Source organism: Helianthus annuus, chromosome 8 (genome assembly GCF_002127325.2).
Source record: "Helianthus annuus cultivar XRQ/B chromosome 8, HanXRQr2.0-SUNRISE, whole genome shotgun sequence".
NCBI classification, from domain to species: Eukaryota; Viridiplantae; Streptophyta; class Magnoliopsida; order Asterales; family Asteraceae; genus Helianthus; species Helianthus annuus.
Genome location: NC_035440.2, coordinates 30621614 through 30645235, shown reverse-complemented (window position 1 = coordinate 30645235; position 23622 = coordinate 30621614). Strand labels below are relative to the sequence as shown.

The 23622-nt window shown below is 35.0% G+C and overlaps 1 protein-coding gene and 1 pseudogene across 2 annotated transcripts; one reads left to right on the top strand and one right to left on the bottom strand.

Annotated features, from left to right (window-relative positions):
* Positions 1-3243: 3243 nt before the first annotated feature.
* On the top strand, positions 3244-7516 carry LOC110872525 (G-type lectin S-receptor-like serine/threonine-protein kinase At4g27290). 2 transcript variants are annotated; one of them, XM_035976610.1, is made up of 8 exons: positions 3246-3933; positions 4023-4866; positions 4935-5081; positions 5726-5886; positions 5955-6165; positions 6253-6490; positions 6568-6718; positions 7083-7516. In XM_035976610.1, the coding sequence occupies exons 1-8, from the start codon at positions 3883-3885 to the stop codon at positions 7383-7385; spliced, it is 2106 nt and encodes a 701-aa protein (XP_035832503.1). In that variant the 5' UTR covers positions 3246-3882; the 3' UTR covers positions 7386-7516. The 2 variants fall into 2 exon arrangements, with proteins under 2 accessions (XP_021977027.1, XP_035832503.1); XM_022121335.2 differs by having other exon boundaries at positions 3244-4866.
* A 2982-nt stretch (positions 7517-10498) lies between these two features.
* Positions 10499-16792, bottom strand: LOC110869802 (annotated as a pseudogene).
* Between the last annotated feature and the right edge of the window lie 6830 nt (positions 16793-23622).

Genomic DNA, 23622 nt, shown 5'->3' with positions numbered 1-23622 from the left:
GGGTTCGGGTGTCTTTGAATTCGGGTCGGGTTTCGGGTTTTGGATAAAAATGAACAGCCCTAGTTGCATGTTTGGGTTGTTAGTCCATGTTATAGGTAGTGTTGCATGTTTTTCCTTGATATAAGGAACGTGGGTAGAGATAGTCATGGTTCCAGGCATATTTAAATTCATTATAACTAGTATTAAGCCCCCTCCTCCGGTTGCAAGGGGGCACCAACACTGAATTTCGGCGTGTTAATGCGAATAATTTACATTGAAATGTAAAATATAGAAAAGAATAACTAAGTTAATCTAGGATCCGTGCGTTGATACGAACTTGTCAAATGGGAAAAATAGACGACGTAAAAACGTTGAACCGTGTTAACTCGCCAAATTTAGAACAGGATGTAAAACAAAAAATTTGCGTAAGATGAAAAGTATAAGGGAACAAAGTTGAAAGTAAAATAGTTGTGCAGTTAAATTGCAAAATATGAAAGTTTTGGTGTTATAAGTAAAAAAACAAATAGTTTTAAATTAAAAGTGAAAAATCATTTTTTTTTAAAACCTCCTAAAACATAAGATACACACCTCTCTGCAGACAAATATTGTAAATTTAAAGTATGTAAATTTCACTTTGAGAATATGTCCGTAAAATTTTCCCCAGAGCTTTCTCTTCTTTTTTGTGTTTTCTTGGGAATGTTGCCTACTCGAAAAGGCCATACCAGGCCGTGGGAATAGGCTTTGTTTCATGGCTGCTCATATAATTAAAAAGGAAGGCAATTTTAATGTGACCAAGAGTGTGTTGGATCTGGTTAGTGTTAAAAACCATGTGTAGTGGGACATATGAATAATGTCTCTATCTTTGAGTGTTTTGTGTAATGTGTCAGTTCAGTCAGTAATGGGACATTATGCGACGTTTTTTCAATTATAAATGCGTGTAGTGAGGATGTGGACATTCTGGGACATTATGTTAAAAGGACTGTAATAGAATTAAATAAAAAAAAAACTACCAAAAAATGTTATTGGACAAAAACCATCAAATACCGGTGATTGGCCAAAACCATTGAAGCAAGGCGTGGAAAAAAGAACGCCAAAAGCATTTTTTTTTTTTTTGAAAAAACGCCCGGGGGCAGTCTAGAGGCGTTTTTAGGCGTTATTTTGGAAAAAAAAAAAAAAACGCCAAAAACCCCACTACGGATGGTCTAACAATGATAATGATATTGAAGATACCAAAGATACATAGTAGCTTTGCTAATTTGAGCATCTTTCATTGGTAAAAGGAAATTCAATTCATGGGGAGACATGTATGATTAAAGTGTAGAGAATCAGTTTCACTTGGGAAGTAATGTTAATCAAATGTGTGAATCCATTTGTTCTTGTATACATGGATCGTGATAATAAAAGTGTCACTTTTAGGCATATTTGAATAGAAAAACAATAATATGTGATGAAATTGTTACATATTATTGTATGTTCACAATCTATCAACCGCCGAATGCACATAAAATATCTTAAATCTAATGAGCAAAGAAGTGCCGTTTGTACCATAGTTGTACCGTGTATATGGATGGCAAAAAAAAAAACTCGAGAACAATGAGCATACCCAAAACCTGGTCATCCGGGACAGGTACCCGATACTCGACGGATTGGAAAAAAAATACACTTCGTGGGTATAAGATTAGGTGATACCCGACCTAATTACCCTAAACTATATAAGTGTTTAACCCAAGCAATATACCAAAAAACTTTTAAGTTTTATTTTATATTTCCTTTAACTAGTGTTTAGTAATGTTTCATTTTAGTAGCTAAATTACTTTAAAAATAATTTTTTCTTTGGAAATGTTTAGTTTGTTGACATTATGTATATTTAGATACTACAAAATACAAAATTACTTTTGCAAATTAATATTATAAAAAAAATTTACACCGTTGGTCCTTGTGGTTTTTACCAAATTTCTATGTCAGGTACTAATAGTTTTTTGTTGCAAAATTAGGTATTAATGTTCTAATTTGTTACAATTGAGTAATAAAGCCAAATCTTGTCATAATATTGAGTACTAATGCCAAACCTTTTAACTTTTTTCTTAAATCTTACTAAAATGCCTAAAATGTCATTTAATATCTAGAGAGTCTATTTTTTAATTAATTATATTTGGCTAAAATAATTTAAAGTTTTATTTATATTTATATTTATATTTATATTTATATTTATATTTATATTTATATATTTTTCTGTTTTATTTATATTTTTTATAAAATTAAATGGATATGAAGTTTATTATTTATAAACTTTGAGTTTATATATAATCATATGCTAGTAAAATAAACTTTTTAACTTAATCTAAATAATATTATATATAAACTCAAAGTTTATAAATAATAAACTTTAAATCCATATAATTATATAAAAATTATAAATAAAACAGAAAAATATAAAAAATATAAACATAAATATAATAAAACTTTAAGTTATTTGAGTCAAATATAATTAATTAAAAATAAACTCTCTATGTATTAAAGGGCATTTTAGTCATTTAATTAAGACTTAACAAAAAAAAGTTAATAAGGTTTGGCCTTATTACTCAACATTGTGACAAATTAGAAAGTTAATACCTAATGTTGCAACAAAAAACTATTAGTACCCAACATTGAAATTTGGCAGAAATCACAAGTGTCAACGTGTATTTTTTTCATATTATAATATATTTATACAATAGTTTTATAATAATGATGATATGTATGTTATTTACTATAATATTATATATTGTATAGATTTTAAAAACATAAAAGTATATATGTAAAAGAGGGGGGGGGGGGGGTGATGGATCATAGAAAACTCATTTAAATGAAAAAAAACTAAAAAACTCCTAAAAAAGCTTAAAAAACACTTAAGAATAATTTAACTTTTTTTTTTTTTTTGCTGTAAATCTACATTTTTAAAATAAAAAATTGAAATAATAAATAAAAAATTAGTATTACACGTATGTAACAATAGGAAATAAAATTAAAAAAAAAACCTAAATACCTATAGAACTTCGTTTAATTGGAGACATGCATGAGAGCATGTCCTTAGTGAGGATTCTTCCACAGCAAAAGCTTAATGTTTTAACCCATTTTAGGAAATAGCCCGTTGGCAACATTCAAACCACAAAAATATGTGATTCAAATTGTTAGAATTTGGTTCGTATTATGTTGAAGAGTTATTGGTCATATCTGTCGGCTCTTCTCATATAGATCATTGCTCACATCACATATGTCAAAAATATCCCATTTGAGTTCATACATGATATTTATTTTAACGGTCATGCTAAAAACGAACACGTAAACGTGGTTTGTATTGGATGTACACTGCCTCCCCAGTCACATTAGTCTTTTCACCTGTATACGAGCGTTTAAACCATGGTGATTCCTTCTACACGGCCATTTAACCCACGGTGATTGATTCCCATATATGACGGTTTAGTCCATGGTCATTCCTTGTATACGCGTTTAGCTCTGGGCGATTCCTTGTGTATGGGTTTGTTGCATTGTAAGCTATCGGTTTATTTCTCATTAACTGGCCAAGAAAAGTCCATTCTTGGAAGGACCCAATTTTGAAGATTCGAACCAGAATGTTACTCCCTTGTATCACCTTCTTCTTTCTAATGCTAGGAACTTCTAGATCATTATCAGACACTATAGCTGTGAATCAAAACATCTCAGATGGTCAGACCATTGTTTCAGGGAACTCAAAATTTGAGCTAGGCTTATTTAGCCCAGGCAACTCCAAAAATCGATACCTTGGTATATGGTTTAAGAACACATCTTCGCAAACAGCTGTATGGGTTGCGAACCGCGAAACTCCACTTATAGATAACTCGGGTGTGGTCAAACTAGACAACAAAGGGAACCTGTCTCTTGTTGATGGTAGCGGGAAAGTCATTTGGTCTTCCAACTCATCAGCATCTAGCACAAGTATTAACCTCGTAGCACAACTCATTGATACGGGCAATTTAGTAGTTAAAAATGAAAACGAAGCCAATAATGAAAGTTTTGTTTGGCAGAGTTTTGATTACCCTGGAGATACCTTCATTGAAGGAATGAAGTTGGGCAAGAACTTTATAACCGGAAGAGAAACATATTTGACATCATGGAGGAGTGCAGATGATCCTTCACCAGGTGAGTATACATTAAGGTTTTCAATGGTTTATGGTAGATATCCACAATTATATATTAGATCAAGAAGCTCTGCTATTGAAGCAAGGATCGGGCCATATAATGGCATATCATTTTCTGGCCGGCCACTCATTACTCCTGAGACTGCTGATCCGCCATTCGCTAGTCATATGGTTGTGAATCAGAACGAGATGTATTTCGCTACTTATTCTATAAAAAATACCACGACACTCTTGTCAAGAACGATAGTAACTACCGGTGGTAAACTTGAGATCTTGTGGCTAAATTATCCAAACACAGAATGGATGCAGAGTCTCACCTTACCAGTAGATTATTGTGACAACTATGGAGTGTGTGGCCCGTATGGGAGCTGTAATACAGACACTTCTCCTTACTGTGGCTGCTTGAAAGGATTTGAACGAAAATCCTCAGAAAATACAAATGTTTGTCAACAGAGCATAGCCATGGATTGTGGGCCTGGAGAGGGGTTCCATAAGTTTTCAAGCATGAAATTGCCAGACACGGAGAATGCTGTCTTCAGTAGCAACATGAGCCAACTAGATTGTGAGGCAGCTTGCAAGAATAACTGTTCATGCACCGCCTATGCAAATCCAAACATCACTACAGGTAGAGTTGGGTGCTTGCTATGGTTTGGGGGTTTGATTGATGTCCGAGTATACCCACAAAACGGGCAAGATCTTTATGTTAGACTTGCCGCCTCAGAATTATCAGGTAAAACAATAACGTTACCAAATTGATTCATTTCATGTTTCAATCTGTTAACCATGTAAATCTTCTAGACCTCCATTCCAGCTTCGATGGAAAGAAACGACTAGTTATGGTAGTGACTTTGTCAATATCAGCTTTAGTTACTTTGGTGGGCTTCATATTGGCACTCTACATCATACGGAGAAAACAGAAGAAGAAGTCAGATGCAGAGACAGCAGGCAAGTGATATTGATCTGAATTGCTATTTGTACATATATAGAGTTAAGTTCACGTACAAACAGTCTTATCGTACAAAATGTACCATGAAAAAGAAAAAAAAAACACGGTGGCATTTTCTTAATTATTTGCTCGTAGGGTAATGATCAAAATTACTCTACAGATGATCTTGTAGGGTAATTTTGATGTTGTAGGGTAATTTGTAAAATGTTCTTGTTGGGTAATTTTGATCTTCTACCCTACAAGAACATTTTACAAAATTACCCTACAACATCAAAATTATGTTACAATATCAAAATTACCATACAAGATCATTTGTTGAGTAATTATGATACTCTAAAAATTACTCTACAAGATCAAAATTACCCTACAAGAACATTTTACAAAATTACCCTAGAAGATCAAAATTACCCTACAAGAACATTTTACAAAATTACCCCTACAAGATCAAAATTACCCTACAAGATCATTTGTAGAGTAATTTTGATAATTTATCTGCGATTAAAGAATTACGAAAAAACCACCGCGTTTTTTACCATTTCACCCTATTCGTGTGTTTGTAAGATAAGGGTATTTGTATTTGATCTTTTGTCTACATATATAAGTTAATACCTTATGATTTTTATCTCATTGTCATATTTTCTAGGTAGACCTACAGAGACCCTTGATGAAGATTACAAAGGTATCAACATGCATATGGGAAGTGCAGAGGTACCGTTGTTTAGCTTAGCTGAAATTTCTAAGGCTACCAATGACTTTTCGATCAACAACAAGCTGGGGCAAGGCGGGTTTGGACCAGTTTACAAGGTAAATGGTATAAATCAGATGTTCATTTTTGTACATTATAAACAACTTTGCCAATCTCGATCCACCAGGGTGTGCTAAAAGAAGGACAAGAGATTGCTGTGAAACGGCTATCAAAGTCCTCTCGACAAGGGCTTGATGAATTTGAGAATGAAGTTATATGCATTGCCAAACTTCAGCATCGGAATCTTGTGAAGCTTCTAGGGTATTGCATTCAAGACGATGAGAAAATGTTAATCTATGAATACATGCCTAACAAAAGCCTAGACTGTATTTTATTTGGTTAGGCTCTCTTACAATCCTAAAAATAAAGATTTCATAAATTTGCAAGGGAATAATATATAAATTACCTTGTTGTAAATTGAGCAGATGAATCAAGGAAGTTGAAACTTGATTGGCAACAAAGATTCCACATAATCCATGGGATTGCTCGAGGACTTCTTTATCTTCATCAAGATTCTCGGCTTAAAGTTGTACATAGGGATTTAAAAGCAGGGAACATTTTACTTGATCATTTGATGTGTCCAAAGATATCAGATTTCGGCTTAGCCAGAATGTTTAAAGAAGACGAGAGTGAAGCAAATACAAAGAGAATCGTTGGAACTTTGTAAGAATCCCTGAAATCGATTCGTATTGTTAGGAACATTTTTATATACATTTATATTTGTTTGTGTGTTGATTCAGGGGCTACATATCTCCAGAGTACGCAGTGGACGGTCTCTACTCCGTTAAGTCAGATATATTTAGCTTTGGCGTTTTAGTACTAGAAATAGTGAGCGGGAAGAAAAATAGAGGATTTGTTGATGAAGACCATGATGATAACCTTCTTGGACACGTAAGTCTTTTGGATATAACTTTCCATTGATGCATGTATTTTAGTGTGAGTTACAATTAGATAACGAGGAACAAAAAAAAACTACTTTTTTACCCTTTATCATTAACTTAGGTCTCACTCTATTATGTCTGTTTCGCTCCATGGTTGGCAATTGACCCCTGCTTTTTGTCCACTCCATGATCAAAGGCTAAAAAGTGGTTTCTTTGATTCCTGATATTCAACGGTTCTTATTTTAACCTCAGTCCATGTATGTATGTGACAATGAGCCTATATGTGCATATATGTTCGCCTAATCTGTATGATTTTAGGTGTCCCTTCTGATATGAACTAACTGAGTTTATTTATTTTAACTGGATTCATATAGGCATGGAGACTTTACACAGATGGCAGGTCTCTCGATCTAAGTGATGAATGTTTAAGCGGGTCCTCTTCTTCTGAAGTGTTGCGATCAGTACAAGTTGGCCTATTGTGTGTGCAACAACGAGTAGAAGATAGACCTGACACGCAGACTGTGGTTGCGATGTTGCGTGGTGAAGGCTCACTTCCTTCTCCCAAAAAACCAGCTTTCTTTATTCAAGATAGTGAAATCAACTCGAGCTCCGTTCTTCCTTTACTATCATCATCTGTTAATGGAATAACATTGAGTCAAGTAGATGGTAGATGGTGAAAAGAAATATTTGTGTCATGTTCTAAGCCAATTTTAGATGCCTAAATTGATTATATGTAAAGAATGGAATATTATTTGGATCAGTGTGTACTTACTAGTTTTGTCAACATAAATGTGTGTTTGTATGTGTATTTTTTACTTTCTTTTGTATTCTCAAATCTAGCATCGCTTGTCAAAAGTGGTTCAAGTCAAGGGGATGTATCTCATTAACTCTATGGGGCTCATTACAACAAAAGTAAGGTAAAGAACTAAAATAATAGTATGTGACATGATTCACTCAATTTTATGTGTGCTTGTTGGGTGTAATCTCGGGTCCAATGAGTAGCGGGTCAGAAGTCGATTCGGGTCAACATGAAAACGGGTTACCCAAGTCAGTTAGGAACGTGAGTTTTGACCGAGTTTTTGGAAGAGAGTTGAAAAGTGGAGGTTAATGTGAACGTTGAAATCTGCTGATTGTAGGTCCCTCTCGGAGGATGACGAACCTTAACCTTGTTATACTAACCCACTAGCAAGTGCGGAATCCAAGCTAGTGAGCAAACCGGGATGAAACAAGCACAAACACAAACACACAAGGTTCACCGATTAACACCACTTGTATTAATACGAATGAAAGGTTCCGGTTACAAGCTCAATGTTCACAAATGTGTTTTGCAAACTCTCAAAGTGTGTGTGTGTGTGTGTTTCGGACAGAATGCTCTCAAGTGTCTCTCTATCTTTCTGTGTGCATCTTACAAGTCTGTCTTAAACATACACTGCATGGGTATTTATACCCATACACAGCAGGTCTGGTCGAAGGATCATTCAGAATGACCGAAAGATCATCTGTCGATCACAAAGCCCTCGAATGATCAATATTTACCTCGAAGGATGGTATATCCTTCGAGGTTCAACAGTATCCTTCGTTGGACATCTTTCGAGCTCATCGAAGGATAGACATAATCCTTCGATGGCCCATCTTTCGACTCAGACACTTTACAAACATATTCCTAACTGTTGGTCCAAGTCAAACCAGGAGGACGGTTGACTTGGTCAACTTACAGGACTGACAAGGATATCGTTTACATCGTGACCGAATACAGACAAAGTACAGACACAAGTGCACCAACAAACTCCCCCTTGGCTGTAGCTTTGTCTCGATCTTCGATGGTTGCAGATTTGTCTCGATCTTGATCATCTTTGATCTTCATGTCTTCAAGACTCTGATGGCCTTTCAAGTCTTCAATGTCGGAGGATCTTCAAAGTCTTCACGTCTTGAAAGTAGAGAGTGTATCAACACTGATTAAAAGGAGAAGAAGACTTGGTATTTTAAGCATGTGGGTTTTGTTTTATCACTATAAATAGGTGCAGGGGCACAGCTTAAGAGGGGCCGGGAGAGCCCGACCCCCGAACTTTTCGCTCGGTAGTGTTATATATGTAGTTTTCGTATAGAAATTTTTGGGTATATACGTTTTCGACCCCCGGGTTCTATAGAAATTTTTTGGTATATACGTTTTCGACCCCCGTCTTCATTGTCAAGCTTCGCCACTGAATAGGTGTAGTTTGCAGTAGCTTTTTGTACCTCAGTTTTGTTTCTTTGTTAAAGTTTAACAATACAGAAAGAGTTTCGTGAGTGTGTGTTTTCTTGTGTGTGTTTACTGTGTGTTATTTGGGGCCTGAACCAACAGTGCTTAATATGAGGAGGTTCGGAATTTCGGGGAACTAAACTTATTGCCACATCACTGCCACATAAGAACTTGACCATTAACTAAATACCCGTTAACACTGTGTTGCAGATTAACTAAACACCCAATACCAATACTAAATCAAAATTAAAAAGAAAAAGTAAAAAAGAAAGAAAGGCATGGGATTGGTTGGAAAAGACAAGGCCCCACCTTCTTCCTATTCAGAACGCCAATGCATTCACAATCTCTCCATTAACTAAACTCATTAACGGATGGACGCGGTGTTGTGCCCATTAATGGGTGATATGGCGCCCCTCTGTTAATCCACAATGCATAGTCTTAGTATTTTGTTATAAGTGACAGTTTACTTACGAAATCAGGTCCGAGTTACCATTCATATTATTTTTGGGTAATTTTCCGGTTACGTTATTCTAATCATGCTAAGGTTTCACCCATTGATGATACAAAGCAAACACGTTGTATTTTTATTCTCAATGTCAAAAGGATGCTGAGCCTAACTAAGCATCACATTAGTACTTTTAATAAACTCTGAAATTAGAATATCTTAGTTTAATCAACTCTGGCATAACTAATTGTCTATGTCTACTATTGATATTGAGTGTGTTAAAATTAAAAATCTAGCATTTGAAAAAAATATACATACAAACAAACACAGTGATCCAAATAACGTACAACTAATGAGATACATAGCTTGACTTCAAATGCTAAATTTAAAGAAAAAAAAAAGAAAACAAATTTACGAAAATAGCCAAGAATAAGTTTGACTTACCAAAATGGTCAACTCATGCGTCCGTGGAGCAGGGCATCACTGCGAGAGAGCTTATGCGTCTGCAGGGCTCATTCATGCGTCCGCCAATGTAGAAGTGACACGTGTCTTAATGACATCATGCGTCTCATGCGTCCGTGACTCATCCCATGCGTCCGTGATTCATAAAATTTACTTTTAGGAGATTTGAGTCATCCCATGCGTCCGTGACTCATCCCATCATCCCATGCGTCTGTTTGAGGCATCCCATGCGTCCGTGACTCATCCCATCGATCATCACATGTGTCTGTGACTCATCCCATGCCTCGCCGACTCATCACATGCGTCCGTGACTCATCCCATGCGTCCGTGACTCATCCCATGCGTCCCATTTTCGTACTTGCTGCTTCATCCATACACGCATCCATTTAAAGAATTAAGGACGCATAAGAGGGGTGATGCCCCGTTCCAACGACGCATGAGCTGGCTATTTTGGTAAGTCAACTTTATTCTTGGCCATTTTCGTAAATTCCTCAAAAAAGAAATACACATACAAACACACATTTAGGTAATTGATATGAATTGATATATAAATACACATTGATCCGGATAATATCACATTATTTATACATATAACTGATTTAGGCATCTAAAGATGACCTGATACATAACTAAAACACTTCTTTTTATTATCTACCATCAACTTGACTTAATGTTACTCTATTAACCGATGATGGTGACAATAAAGGAAGAGCTGAGGTGGAGCTGGTTTCACTTTGATGAAAAAAGAAAGCAGGTTTTTTGGGAGAAGGAAGTGACCCTTCACCATCCAACATCCCAACCACAGTCCGCGTGTTAGGTCTATCTTCTACTGGTTGTTGCACGCACAATAAGCCAACATGTACTGATCGCAACACTTCACAAGCAGAATAGGACGAGCCTAAACATTCATCAATCAGATCGAGAGACTTGCCTTCTTTGTGAAGTCTCCAAGCCTATATGAACCCAAAAAAAAAAAAACAGAAGTTAATTTATATCAGAAGATCACCATGGATGTATTAGAGCTTCACTATTCATATGGTATTTATGATGCTTCATCACATATAAGCAAATATAAGCTCATTATCACACATATATATGGAGGGAGGTTCAAATAAGAATTGTTAAATAAATAGAAACCACTTTTTAACCCTTGGATCATATTTTAATGGATGATTGTGATCTCCCTCAATTATGTTGGTTCCTTTTGTTCCCTCCATTATTAAAAGCTCAAAAAGGTCCATTTGGTTCCTCACTATTCAAATTTCAAAGGTTCTTGATTGAACTCACACTTATATATCTATATATATTCTAAATAGGTGTAGAGTATATTTTCATCAATGGATGATAATCTTTAACACACTTAGGGGCTGTTTGGCAACATCTGAATGGTTAAGTGCTGAACCAGTAAGAGGTTTGAACCATTAAGTGCTGAACCAGTAAGAGGTCTGAACCATTAAGAGCCTGTATAATGCTTAACCGTTCAGAGGCAAATGTCTGACCAATTCAGATTAGAGGTCTTAACCATTCAAATTATGTATAAATCTTAACCATTCAGAGGCAAATGTCTAAACCATTCAGACATCGCTCGTGAAACAAACAATCTGAACCATTAAGTGTTGAACCAGTAAGAGGTCTGAACCATTAAGAGCCTCATTAAGAGATTAAGAGGTAAACAAACAGCCCCTTACATGTCCAAGAAGGTTATCATCATGTTCTTCATGAATAAAACCTCTATTTTTCTTCCCGCTCACAATTTCCAACACTAAAACCCCAAAGCTGAAAATGTCTGACTTCACCGAGAAAAGACCATTCGCAGCATACTCTGGAGATATGTAGCCCCTGAATCAACACAAACAAGACGTTAAAAATATAAAAGTGTATGAGACAATACGAAACAAGCTTTAGGGATTCTTACAAAGTTCCCACGACTCTCTTTGTATTCGCTTCACTCTTGTCTTCCTGAAACATTCTGGCCAAACCAAAGTCTGATATTTTTGGACGCATCTGATGATCAAGTAAAATATTCCCTGCTTTTAGGTCCCTATGTATGACTGTAAGCCGGGAATCTTGATGGAGATAAAGAAGACCTCGAGCAATCCCATGAATTATGTGGAAACGTTGTGGCCAATCAAGTAACCACTTCCTTGATTCATCTGCTCAATATGCAACAACATAGTTTATAAGTATATATAGTATTCCATAATTTGTATTATTAATAAATCTGCACTTTTTGGAATTTAAGAGAGCCCAACCAAATAAAAAACTATCGAGGCTTTTGTTGGGCATGTATTCATAAATTAACATTTTCTCATCGCCTTGAATGCAGTATCCTAAGAGCTTCACAAGACTCCGATGCTGAAGTTTAGCAATGCAAATAACTTCATTCTCAAATTCATCCAGCCCCTGTCAAGAGGACTTTGATAACCGCTTCACAGCAATCTCTAGCCCTTCTTCTAGCACACCCTGATGGACCAAGATCGCCATTATTAATAGTACAAACATGTGTTGAATCTAAATCCAAAGTTGTTTAATATGTACTTACTAAGATTTGAACATCTAATTCATATCATTCATTTACCTTGTAAACTGGTCCAAACCCGCCTTCTCCCAGCTTGTTGTCGACAGAAAAGTCACTGGTAGCCCTAGAAATTTTAGATAAGCTAAACAACGGAACCTCTGCACTTCCCATCTTGTTCCTGCTACCTTTAAAAATATGACAAAGGAACGGATTTTATTTTCAAACATTATTGATCATAAACTTATATGTATAGCATATAAATACAAATGGCAATTCACATCGATATCACTTGCCTTCTCCCTCAGCATCTGATCTCTTCTTCCATTTTCTCCTAATGTAGAGTGCCAATATGAGGCCCGAAAAAGTCAACGCAACTGATATTGACAAAGTCACTACCAAAACTACTCGTTTCTTTCTGTTGAAGTTGGAATGGAGGTCTAGCAGATTTTACAAGGTTCAAGGAAATAATATACCATCAAGTTGCTGACATAAACAAACATGAAACATGAAATGCACTAATTTGGTAATGATATTGGCTTACCTGATAATTCTGAAGCCGCAAGTCTAACATACAGATCTTGCCCGTACTGTGGGTACACTCGGATATCAATCAAACCCCCAAACCATAGCAAGCACCCAACTTCACCGGGAGTGATGTTGGGATTTGCATAGGCGGTGCACGAGCAATTATTCTTGCAAGCTGTCTCACAATCTAGTAGGCTCATGTTGCGACTAAAGACAGCATTCTCCGTGTCTGGTAATTTCATGCTTGGAAACTTTAGAAATCCCTCTCTGAAATCATAATCTCTTCACATCCTATAAGTATTAGGGTTTATTATGTAATTAGTTAATAGTTAGTTTTATTAGAATTAGATTAGTGATAGAAGTGCGGGGACTAGATGCGACAAAACGAAAGTTAATAACCTCTACTTGTTTGGATCGACACATCCAAGGGACGTAACCCTTCAAGTTTGGCGGCAACAGGAAACAAGAAAAAGGGACGTGACCTTCAAGGAGAGACGCAACCTTTCATCTTCAATCACAGCCACAAAATCAAAAGACATGATTATTCGCGAAGAGACACGTCTATTGGATTCGCACCTCTTCGATAAGTATAAATAGGGTTAGGATTTCTATTGTAAAAAACATTCATTCACTTGTACATATTCACGATTTGTATTCAGAAATCAAGGTTAGTTTGTGTTTATTTCATTCGTTGTTATATTCATTGTTTGTCAAGAAGATTCTGGGCAACAGTGGTATCAGAGCCTAGGGCTCAAATTCGTTTCGAAAAACAATCATCAGGCGGGTGGTTGAATTCCCCTAACAATTCTGATCACGCAGGAGGCGTCGATTAGGTTGTTTTTTTGTTAAGTTTTAACACCAATCGCATCAAGCGGGTACGATTGTTGTTCGTTCGTTAATCGTTCATCAGGAGGGTGTTCGATTTTTATCTGATCATCACTGAGGGTGTTCAGATTCTGAGTTTTTTTTTTTGTTAATTCAAATCACGGCAAGAGGCTACGATTCGGGTTAAGAAGACGGAAGCAAATCTGAGAAATTTGTATTCCGGTTTGAAGAAGCAATCGCAGAAGTTTGGGTTGTTTAAGACACAAAATCTGAGAAGTTTTGTGATATCAAAGCATCAAGAGAGTGTTCGGTTGAAAAGTTTAGTCACAAATCAAGCGGGTTTGGGGCTGATTTTGTTTAGAGAGTCGCGAATCAAGCAGAAAGAAAAAAAACGCAGCCAAGAGGGTTGTTAAGAAAAGTCAGAAAACCGTGCGGAGAATCACGATAAGAGAAGTCGGTCGGTTCGCAAATTCCAGGTTCTACGTTCTGTTTTTTCTGGAATTTATATAAGGTTTAGAAATTGGTTTGATTCCACGTTAGAAAGTTAGTGTGAATTTTTGGAATCATAGACTTCGGTTTTAGGAGAAAACCAAAGTTTAGAAAGTGAAAATTGTTGGAAAAGAAATTATGGCGGATTCAGGAGGAGCCTCTCCGTCAAACGCGGTAGTAATTAAAGATGGTAGTTCGTTCTCCCAGTTTCAGTGTCCTATTTTAAAGTCTACAAATTATACGGTATGGGCAATCCGTATAAAAACCATTTTGAGGGCAAACGGTTTATGGGAAATGATAGAACCAAAAGAAAATACGCAAGCGGATGAAAAGAAGGATATGATGGCGACCGCTTATTTGTTTCAAGAACTACCGGAAGATATGATAATACAAGTTGCAAGTTGCAAGAGTGCAAAAGAAATTTGGGATGCATTAAAGACTCGACACGTCGGTGCAGATCGAGTGCAAAAGGCACGTCTTCAAACGCTCAAAACAGAGTTTGAGATGTTAAAGATGAAAGAGGAAGACACTATCGATTCGTTCACTGCAAGGCTAAATAGCATTGTCACGAGGGCAAGTGGTCTTGGATCAACTTTTGATCAACTAACTTTAGTACGGAAACTTCTGAGTTCTGTACCAAAAAGGTTCGTTCAAATTGTTGCAACCGTTGAACAATTCGCTGATTTAGAAACAACGACGCTAGATGAGACAATTGGAAGGTTGAAAGCCTATGAAGAAAGGACCGGTTTGATGGATGAAAACCCGGTATATAATCAAGAGAAACTTATGTATACGCGACGCGACAAGAACTATGGTCGTGGAAGGCGTTTTGGGAAGAATAGACAGGGAAGGTTCAACTCATCGCAAGACAAATGGCATGATGGAAAGTTCAAACAAGAAGATGATGATGAAGATTCATCACATGATGCTTACAAGAGTAGAAGCAACCAAAGGAAGTTCGGGAAGGATTTAAGCAAGATAAAATGCTACAATTGCCAAAAGTTTGGTCATTATGCCTCAGATTGTCCTGAATCAAATCAAAGAGGAGAAGAAACAAATCTGGTACAGGAAGACGAGGAACCAACTCTCCTAATGGCAATCAAAGAAGACTGCAATGATCTACTTCAACAAGCACACGATGGCAAGCAAGATATGGAGAAAGAAGGTGCAACTTAAGGATGTTCGAGATTAGGGGGGTGAATGAAATCATAATCTCTTCACATCCTATAAGTATTAGGGTTTATTATGTAATTAGTTAATAGTTAGTTTTATTAGAATTAGATTAGTGATAGAAGTGCGGGGACTAGATGCGACAAAACGAAAGTTAATAACCTCTACTTGTTTGGATCGACACATCCAAGGGACGTAACCCTTCAAGTTTGGCGGCAACAGGAAACAAGAAAAAGGGACGTGACCTTCAAGGAGAGACGCAACCTTTCATCTTCAATCACAGCCACAAAATCAAAAGACATGATTATTCGCGAAGAGACACGTCTATTGGATTCGCACCTCTTCGATAAGTATAAATAGGGTTAGGATTTCTATTGTAAAAAACATTCATTCACTTGTACATATTCACGATTTGTATTCAGAAATCAAGGTTAGTTTGTGTTTATTTCATTCGTTGTTATATACAAACACTTGTATTATCATCAGGACTTGTTTCATCTGAGTTTTTTCGTTCAAATCCTTTCAAGCACCCACAGTAAGGAGACGTGGCAGTATTACAGCTCCCATATGGGCCACATACTTCGTAGTTGTCACAATAATCTACTGGTAAGGTGTTACTCTGGAACCATTCCGGGTTTGGTAAATTTAGCTGGAAGTTCTCAAGTTTACCACCAGGAGTCACTAACGTTCTCAGCAAGAAAGTGGTATTATTACTACTAGAAATATAAGCGAAATACATCTCGTTCTCATTCGCGACCATATAACTAACATACTTCGGATCAGCAGGATCAGGATTAAAGTTAGGCCAGCCAGAAAATGAAACGCCATTATAAGGCCCGATCCTTGTTTTAATAGCAGAGCTTCTCATAATATATACTTGTTGATATTCACCCTTAACCGCTGAAAACCTTAATGTATACTCACCTGGTGAAGGATCATCCGCACTCCTCCATGATGTCAAATATGTTTCTCTTCCGGTTATGAAGTTCTTGCCGATCTTCATTCCTGGTAAGTAGGTATCTCCAGGGTAATCAAAACTCTGCCAAATAACAGTTTCATTGTTAGTTTTATCTCCATTCCTGATTACCAGATTGCCTGTATCAAGGAGTTGTGCTACAAGATTGATATCTGTAGCAGATGCTGAGGAGTTGGATGACCAAATGACTTTCCCGCTACCATTAACAAGAGTCAGGTTTCCTTGGCTGTCCAGTTTGACTGTACCCGAGGTGTCTATAAGTGGAGTTTCGCGGTTTGCAACCCATGCAACGGTTTGAGATGATGTGTTTTTAAACCATATCCCCAGGTAAGGATTTTTGGAAGTGCCCGGGCTAAAGAAACCAAGCTCAAACTTTGCGTTTCCTGAAACAATGGTCTGGCCATCTGAGATGTTTTGATGCACAGCTATGGCCATCTACAAGTTCCTAGCACAAGAAAGAAGAAGGTGATATAAGGGACTAACATTATGGCTTAATTAATATCCATACACAGATTCTTTGAAATTTTTGTCTTCCTTACAACTTGATGGCACTTTTTGGATTAAAATAAAGCCTCAAATCCGACAAGCTGAATGAATAAGAATAACATTAAACCCTCTTGTATTCAACTTTGACAAGTAACCTCAAATCTTGAACATTAAAATTGACATACTAAATTTCAAAGTAAGTATTCAGATCAACTCCGTGTCATATACATCTAACGATCCACACTGTTGGTGGGACCCTTAAAGTAGATCAAAAGTTATATTTGTTATAAGTTAACTGGTTGTTAGTCTATTTAGTAGTCCCATAAGTCTTGTCGAATCAAATACATCTAACTTTACATGTCACATATGTGAATTCTTTGAGTAAGCCCACAGATCGAACTTAAAAAAAAACTTCATTAAAACACACCTCCGACCCAAAAGGGCAAAATGTCAAACAAAAACAAAACCCCGACCCAAACGTGCAAAGGGCAACAAATTAGTACAACATATACAAACGATATCTACACGATTCCTCCCATCTAATGTATTTACAAGAAGATTATTTTTAACCCACCCGAAACCCCTTGATTTAATCTCCCCTAAAATATGTTGAACACTTCGGTTTAGCTACTTGAAGATCAATTAATTTCTACCTTTCTAAATACACCAACAAGATATCCTCACCGGGCCTTGAATAATTTTCTTTTTTTTCTTACCCATCTGTGAGATATTGTAGAAAAAAATTGACATGTTGCTTGATTTCATTGATTAATTAATAGTTAACTAACCCATGTTAATTAGCAAACCAAAAGTAAATGATAAATATCACATTGGCCAACATATACTTTGAAAAATCAAATCACATATTTTATAGTTGGGATATTAGATTTAAATAAACTTAACTTTTACCAATTGGTTAATAGCACTTCCAATTTTTTATTTGTACACCTAACACCAGCACTCCCAACTTTCAACTTATTGGCCGATAATACTCACTAACTAACTAACTGAACCATAACCCAATTAGTTTTTGCTAATGTGTCATCTGATGTGGCCCTTTTTGCTGATGTGCCACATGACGTGGCAGTCGATGTGGCATTTTCTGATGATATGGCAGTTGACATGGCATTTTTATGACACGGCAGCTGACATGGCATTTTTTTGATGACGTTGCAACTGACATCAGCTAACTGGGTTAGGTTCAGTTAGTTAGGGAATGTTATCGGCCAATAAGTTGAAAGTTGGGAGTGCTGGTGTACAAATCAAAAGTTAGGAATGTTATCAAACAATTGATAAAAGTTGGGGTTATTTAAATCAAATATCCCTAATCTTGCTAATGGGCTTTTTCTTTGAATGGGTCAAACCAGTATGTCTGGACATTTCGTTGAACAACTTAAAAAAAGAAAAAAAACTCTATCCATTCATAAATAAACATAAAATATACATATTCGGGGTTTAACATAGGGATTTTTCGATGAGGAATCAAAACAATTTTGTTGGACACATGATTTGATTTATGTGAAAGAAAATAAACTTGAACCTGCAATAAATCAAGAAGCCAAAAAAAGCTTTGTTCTAACCGTAAACTGGTGCTACTTGTCCGCAACTGCGAAATCTTTTTATTTGGAAATTGGGATCCGTAAATTAATTTTAGAGCTTTGCAATACCGATGTGATTTCTTATTGGGCCAACTAACGTTTGTTTTATGTTACACTAGGTTAGTTCCCCGTGTGTTACACGGGTTACAATTTAAACTATATAGTATAGATATTTCCTGTAAATGCAAAACAAAGACAGAGACATTTACATACCATATTGACATAAATGAGTTAATATAAATGTAACCCTTCAACTCATACATATTAATTAATGTCGTAGAGTTCGATAAGACAACTCTAATGCCGGTTGAATGAGGTCAATCAGAGTCTATTTGATACCCTTTGGACGACTTCTTATTTTTTGAATGTTTGTATTTTATTCTAAACCTATTATTAATATTATTAAAATAATAATTTTAGTTATATATATCAATAATATATTTTATATATATATCAATAATATATTTAATCTAACATATTAATATTATTATGAATTTCGAAACTTGTTTAGCTAGGATTTAAGATTCTATTGAAGTTTTAGTTTAACAATAGGTTATTGAATTAATGATAAGAATTTGTATTAGATTAGATTAAATATTATTATTATTTGTATTAGATTAGATTAAATATTATTATTAGTATTATTAATAATTTTAATCAATTAAATGAGAGAATGACAAGTGTCCTAAAACAGGTTTCTTTTATTATATAGTATAGATTACTCATCAACCAACTTAAACTTGAGATGATTTAAGAGTAAATTGTCATTTTAATCCCTGAGGTTTGGTCCAAATTATCATTTTAATCTAAATAGTTTTTTTTTTCTCCTCTGGGTCCCTGACTTTTCCATTTTCTTGTCATCTTGATCACATTACATAACTCGGTCTAAAAATCTGGTTATAACCAGGGGTATTTTTGGCATAACTGTTGTGTAGTGATAACCAGGGGTAGTTTACAAATAATTTATAAACCTCATAATAATTTAATGCCAAAAATACCTCTGATTATAACCTGGTTTTTAGACTAAGTTAGGCAATGTGATCAAAATGGCAAGAAAAAAGAAAAGTCAAGGACCCAGAGGAGAAAAAAAACCATTTGAATTAAAATGGCAAGTTGGACAAAAACTCAGGGACTAAAATGACAATTTACTCCAAATTTAAATATTAGTATGTTACATAATCACGGGTACAAAAATTTGGCTATTGTTTTATTTTTATCTTTTTACAGCAAATTTGTATTACTTACGGACTATTGAAGTATCATCATGCCACCAGCGTAACCAGCCAATCATATTCATCTCCACTAGACAATAATGCTTATATACCAATTTATGAGTAAACCCAATAAATCAGGACCTAATGGTTTCTAAACTTTATCCTCACCCCCAAAATGTCACTATGCTATAAGATAATAATAATAATAATAATAATAATAATAATAATAATAATAATAATAATAATAATAATAATAATAATAATAATAATAATAATAATAATAATAATAATAAAAAAAACTCGATAGGAAAACAACTCAACTTATCAAAGATAATAATAAACTCCATAGAGAAACTCAACCGATCAAATAGGGAACCTACATGATTTAGAAAGTACTATATTTATATATTATCAATTAGCAGCATATCTATCCATTAGAATTTGTACATATTGCTTTAGTTGTTTGTTAGGGGGACGGGGCGTCTCGTGATGGCACCTCCATCACTCGTGGAATGCAAGGGAACACCGCCGCCACCCCTTTTTATCACTCGTCAATTTTAAAACGCATTGAGATTTTCACGCGTGAAGAATATGCAATTTAGTTTTGTTTTTTTAATGATTTTGATAGTGTGTGGTGAGTGATGGGCATTTCCACTAAAAACCATCACTAGTGATGGAATAAAGCTCGATGACATGTCGGAAATTGATTGGATGTTGTGAGTGATGAGTGAGTGGTGAGTGATGGGCGCCCCTACCCCCTTATGCTTAATGTTGTTGTAGGGCTTTGGGTTGTTGTACCTAATATTGGTATGTGAGTTGTTTTTTTGGGGTTTGTGCTTCATTTGCACCCATCACTCCACTTAACACCTCTCTGCCACTGTCTTCATCGCCTCCGACCACCCTTTGGTGACCGGATTGTCCGCCATTCTTGGTTATCTTCTCTGGCTACTTTATGTCTGTTGTAGTGAAACACGAAATAAACACAATCCATTTCATTAACTAGAAAAGAGCACAAGAACACGAATTGAATCGAATGATCATTATTAAATCGAAAGGAATTACAGAAATACGATGAAACCCTAAATGTGAGTTGGGTAAAACAAAGAAGAAAAGAGTTAACCGTTGTTAACAACTAAAACTGCTATTTAACAACCCTACATACTAATCTTTCAACTTCTACACTTCCAATCCCTCAACTAAGTAAGTTGCACCATTAATACCTTTAACTTTGACCAAACTATTAAACACTGACTTTAACCTTTTTCTAACAATCTCCATCTTCAAGTCAATGTCAACAAATGTTTAACAACTTTAAACAATATTGAAATGTTACATCATGCAATACCTTTGTCATCACGTCGGAAGCATTCTCTTTAGTACCAACTGCTTTCACATTCACCTAACCATTATTTATCACATCCCTTAAAAAATGTAGTCTAACAATTATATGGTTTGTCCTTTCATGGTATACCTTCTTCTTAGATAGATGTATTATCCGGCCCATGATTATCACATAACACTACAGGAGACTGCACGTAATCCCAAATTAGACAATAAACCTTTCAACCATACTGCTTCCTTAACTGCCTCGGTTAAAGCCACATATTCTGACTCAGTGGTGGATAATGCAACTATTCTCTATGTAGACCTCTAACTAACAATACCATGAAGCACTTTGAATGCATAACCAGTGAGTTATGGATCTTCCTTTATCAAGATCCTTAGCATAATCAAACTCCACATAACCTTGAACTTCAACAGAATTATCAACATCACTGCGTTAAAAGCCAACCCAATCTTTCTAGTACCATTTAGATACCTAAAGATCCATTTCACAGCTTCCCATTGAACCTTACATGGATTAGACAAATACCTTCTTACCAACCCAACAGCATAACTCAGGCTAGGCCTTGTACAAACCATTAAGTACATAAGATCCCCAAAAGTATTAGCATAAGGAATATTTGACATTTTTTCCTTATCTTCTTTTGTAACAAGACACTTTTGTAGTGACAACTTAAAATGAGATGCCAAAGGTACCACAACAGTTTTACTTTGTGACATAGCAAAATTAATCAACACCTTCTCAATATATGACTGCTGAGACAAATAAATCATTCCCTCAATTTTGTTTCTTCTAATTTGCATGCCTAGTGTCTTCTTTACTTCTCCCATTTCTTTCATGTCAAAATTTTTCACGTTTTGTCCTTTATCTTTATACCAAATTTCAAGATGGATTATATTGTTATTTATATTTTATATATATAATATAATATATTATATTATATGGATAAAAAGACTAAAATTACCCTTGTGTTATCTAATTTAACAAAAAAATTTAACTTGGTTAGGGTTAAAGGACATAACGTGCAAGATTTTAAAACATTAAGTACAAAAATCATCAACTTTAAAGATAAAGGACACCGCTTGAAATTTGGTATAAAGATAAAGGATAAAACGTGAAATTCACTCTTAACATTGCCTTTGTCACTTCAATCTCATGCTTGTCTTTACAACCACTAGCATATCATCCGCATACAATAAAAGATAAACACAATTTACTCCTTTGCATGAGCACAACAACACTAGTATCATACCAAAATTAACCTTACTAATCATATGCCCATCAAATCTTTTATACCACTCCATTAGGGATTGCTTTAAACCATAAACTGACTTTTTCAGTAAGTATACTTTGTTTTATTTCCCTTTAACTTCATATCCAGAAGGTTGTTTCATATAGATGACTTCTTCTAGATTTCCGTGTAAGAAGGCAATTTTGATAACTAACTGCTTAAGCTCATAATCTCTTGATGCAACCAGTGACAAAATAACTCTAATGAATGTGTGTTTTACCATAGGTGAAAATACTTCAGTATAATCTATACCTCAAGGCGAGACGTAATATATTGCTCAAAGATATCATAACACTAAATTGCAATATATAATTGAATTCAAAATTTCATTTTCATATCATCGAATCAAGCATTACATTGTTCAAAGAAAATAAGTACAACAATTGAAAATTTCATAACTAAAAAATCAAATGCATAAGTAAATTTGGTAAGTGTCTAAATCCACCCTAAGTAGTTTTCTTGTGATAGCATCATCAAACATTTCCTACAACATGTATATAATATCTGTCAACACAAAAATGTCGGCGAGCATACTAGTTTGGTTACGTAGTATAAGTAAGAATAAGTCTCAAATCCACATGTTTATAGCATACTAAATCATGTAACATACTAGCATGCAATAGACTAAATATCTATCCAAAGTTTTGCACTAGCGTAACTTTATCACCGAAATAAATAAGGTCATAAAGAATAACTTAACAATGACCCACAAAACAGGCAGTAGTCTAATCTTATAGCGTTATATATGTTAAGGAAGGCTTGCAAGATTAATGATAGATGTCTAAGCATATGTAAAACCTAGCATGTAATCACAATTAGCATAACAGATAAGCATGTTATAGGATTGAGTGTTTGAATAAGTTGTGTGTAAGTGTGTTTAATATTGTAACAACACGATATTTCCATATTCGTAATCTATCATTCTTCAATAAATGTTTTGAGTTATGTTTTATAACAATTTTTATAAATAAGCATTATTAATGGTATTGAAATATCTAATTGTTTTCATAAAAACTTTTGAAGTTAAAAAAGTTAAGATTCTGATTAAGTATATAAAAGATATAAATCTTTATAAGGGGAGGGTTATCTTAAAAACGCTAAATATTGCAAGAATTGTGACAACAAATGAAAAAACCAATCAAAACCATTTTTTAATACAAACCTCATTGTGATTAAAATACAACATCAAAAAAAGAATTTACAATATCAAATAATTCATTTCTCCTCTCAAAATCACTCTAATTAGAATTTTTACACGTGTAAATATAATAAATTTACACATGTGTAAATGACAAACTTACAGATGTGTAAATTTTCTTTATTTACGAATT

Excerpts from the sequence above, each read along its gene's own strand:
- LOC110872525 (XM_022121335.2), top strand. The coding sequence starts at position 3,591 with ATGTTACTCCCTTGTATCACCTTCTTCTTTCTAATGCTAGGAACTTCT. Across the intron at positions 6,166-6,252 it reads CCTAGACTGTATTTTATTTG|ATGAATCAAGGAAGTTGAAA; the intron begins GTTAGGCTCTCT and ends TAAATTGAGCAG. Across the intron at positions 6,719-7,082 it reads ATGATAACCTTCTTGGACAC|GCATGGAGACTTTACACAGA; the intron begins GTAAGTCTTTTG and ends GGATTCATATAG.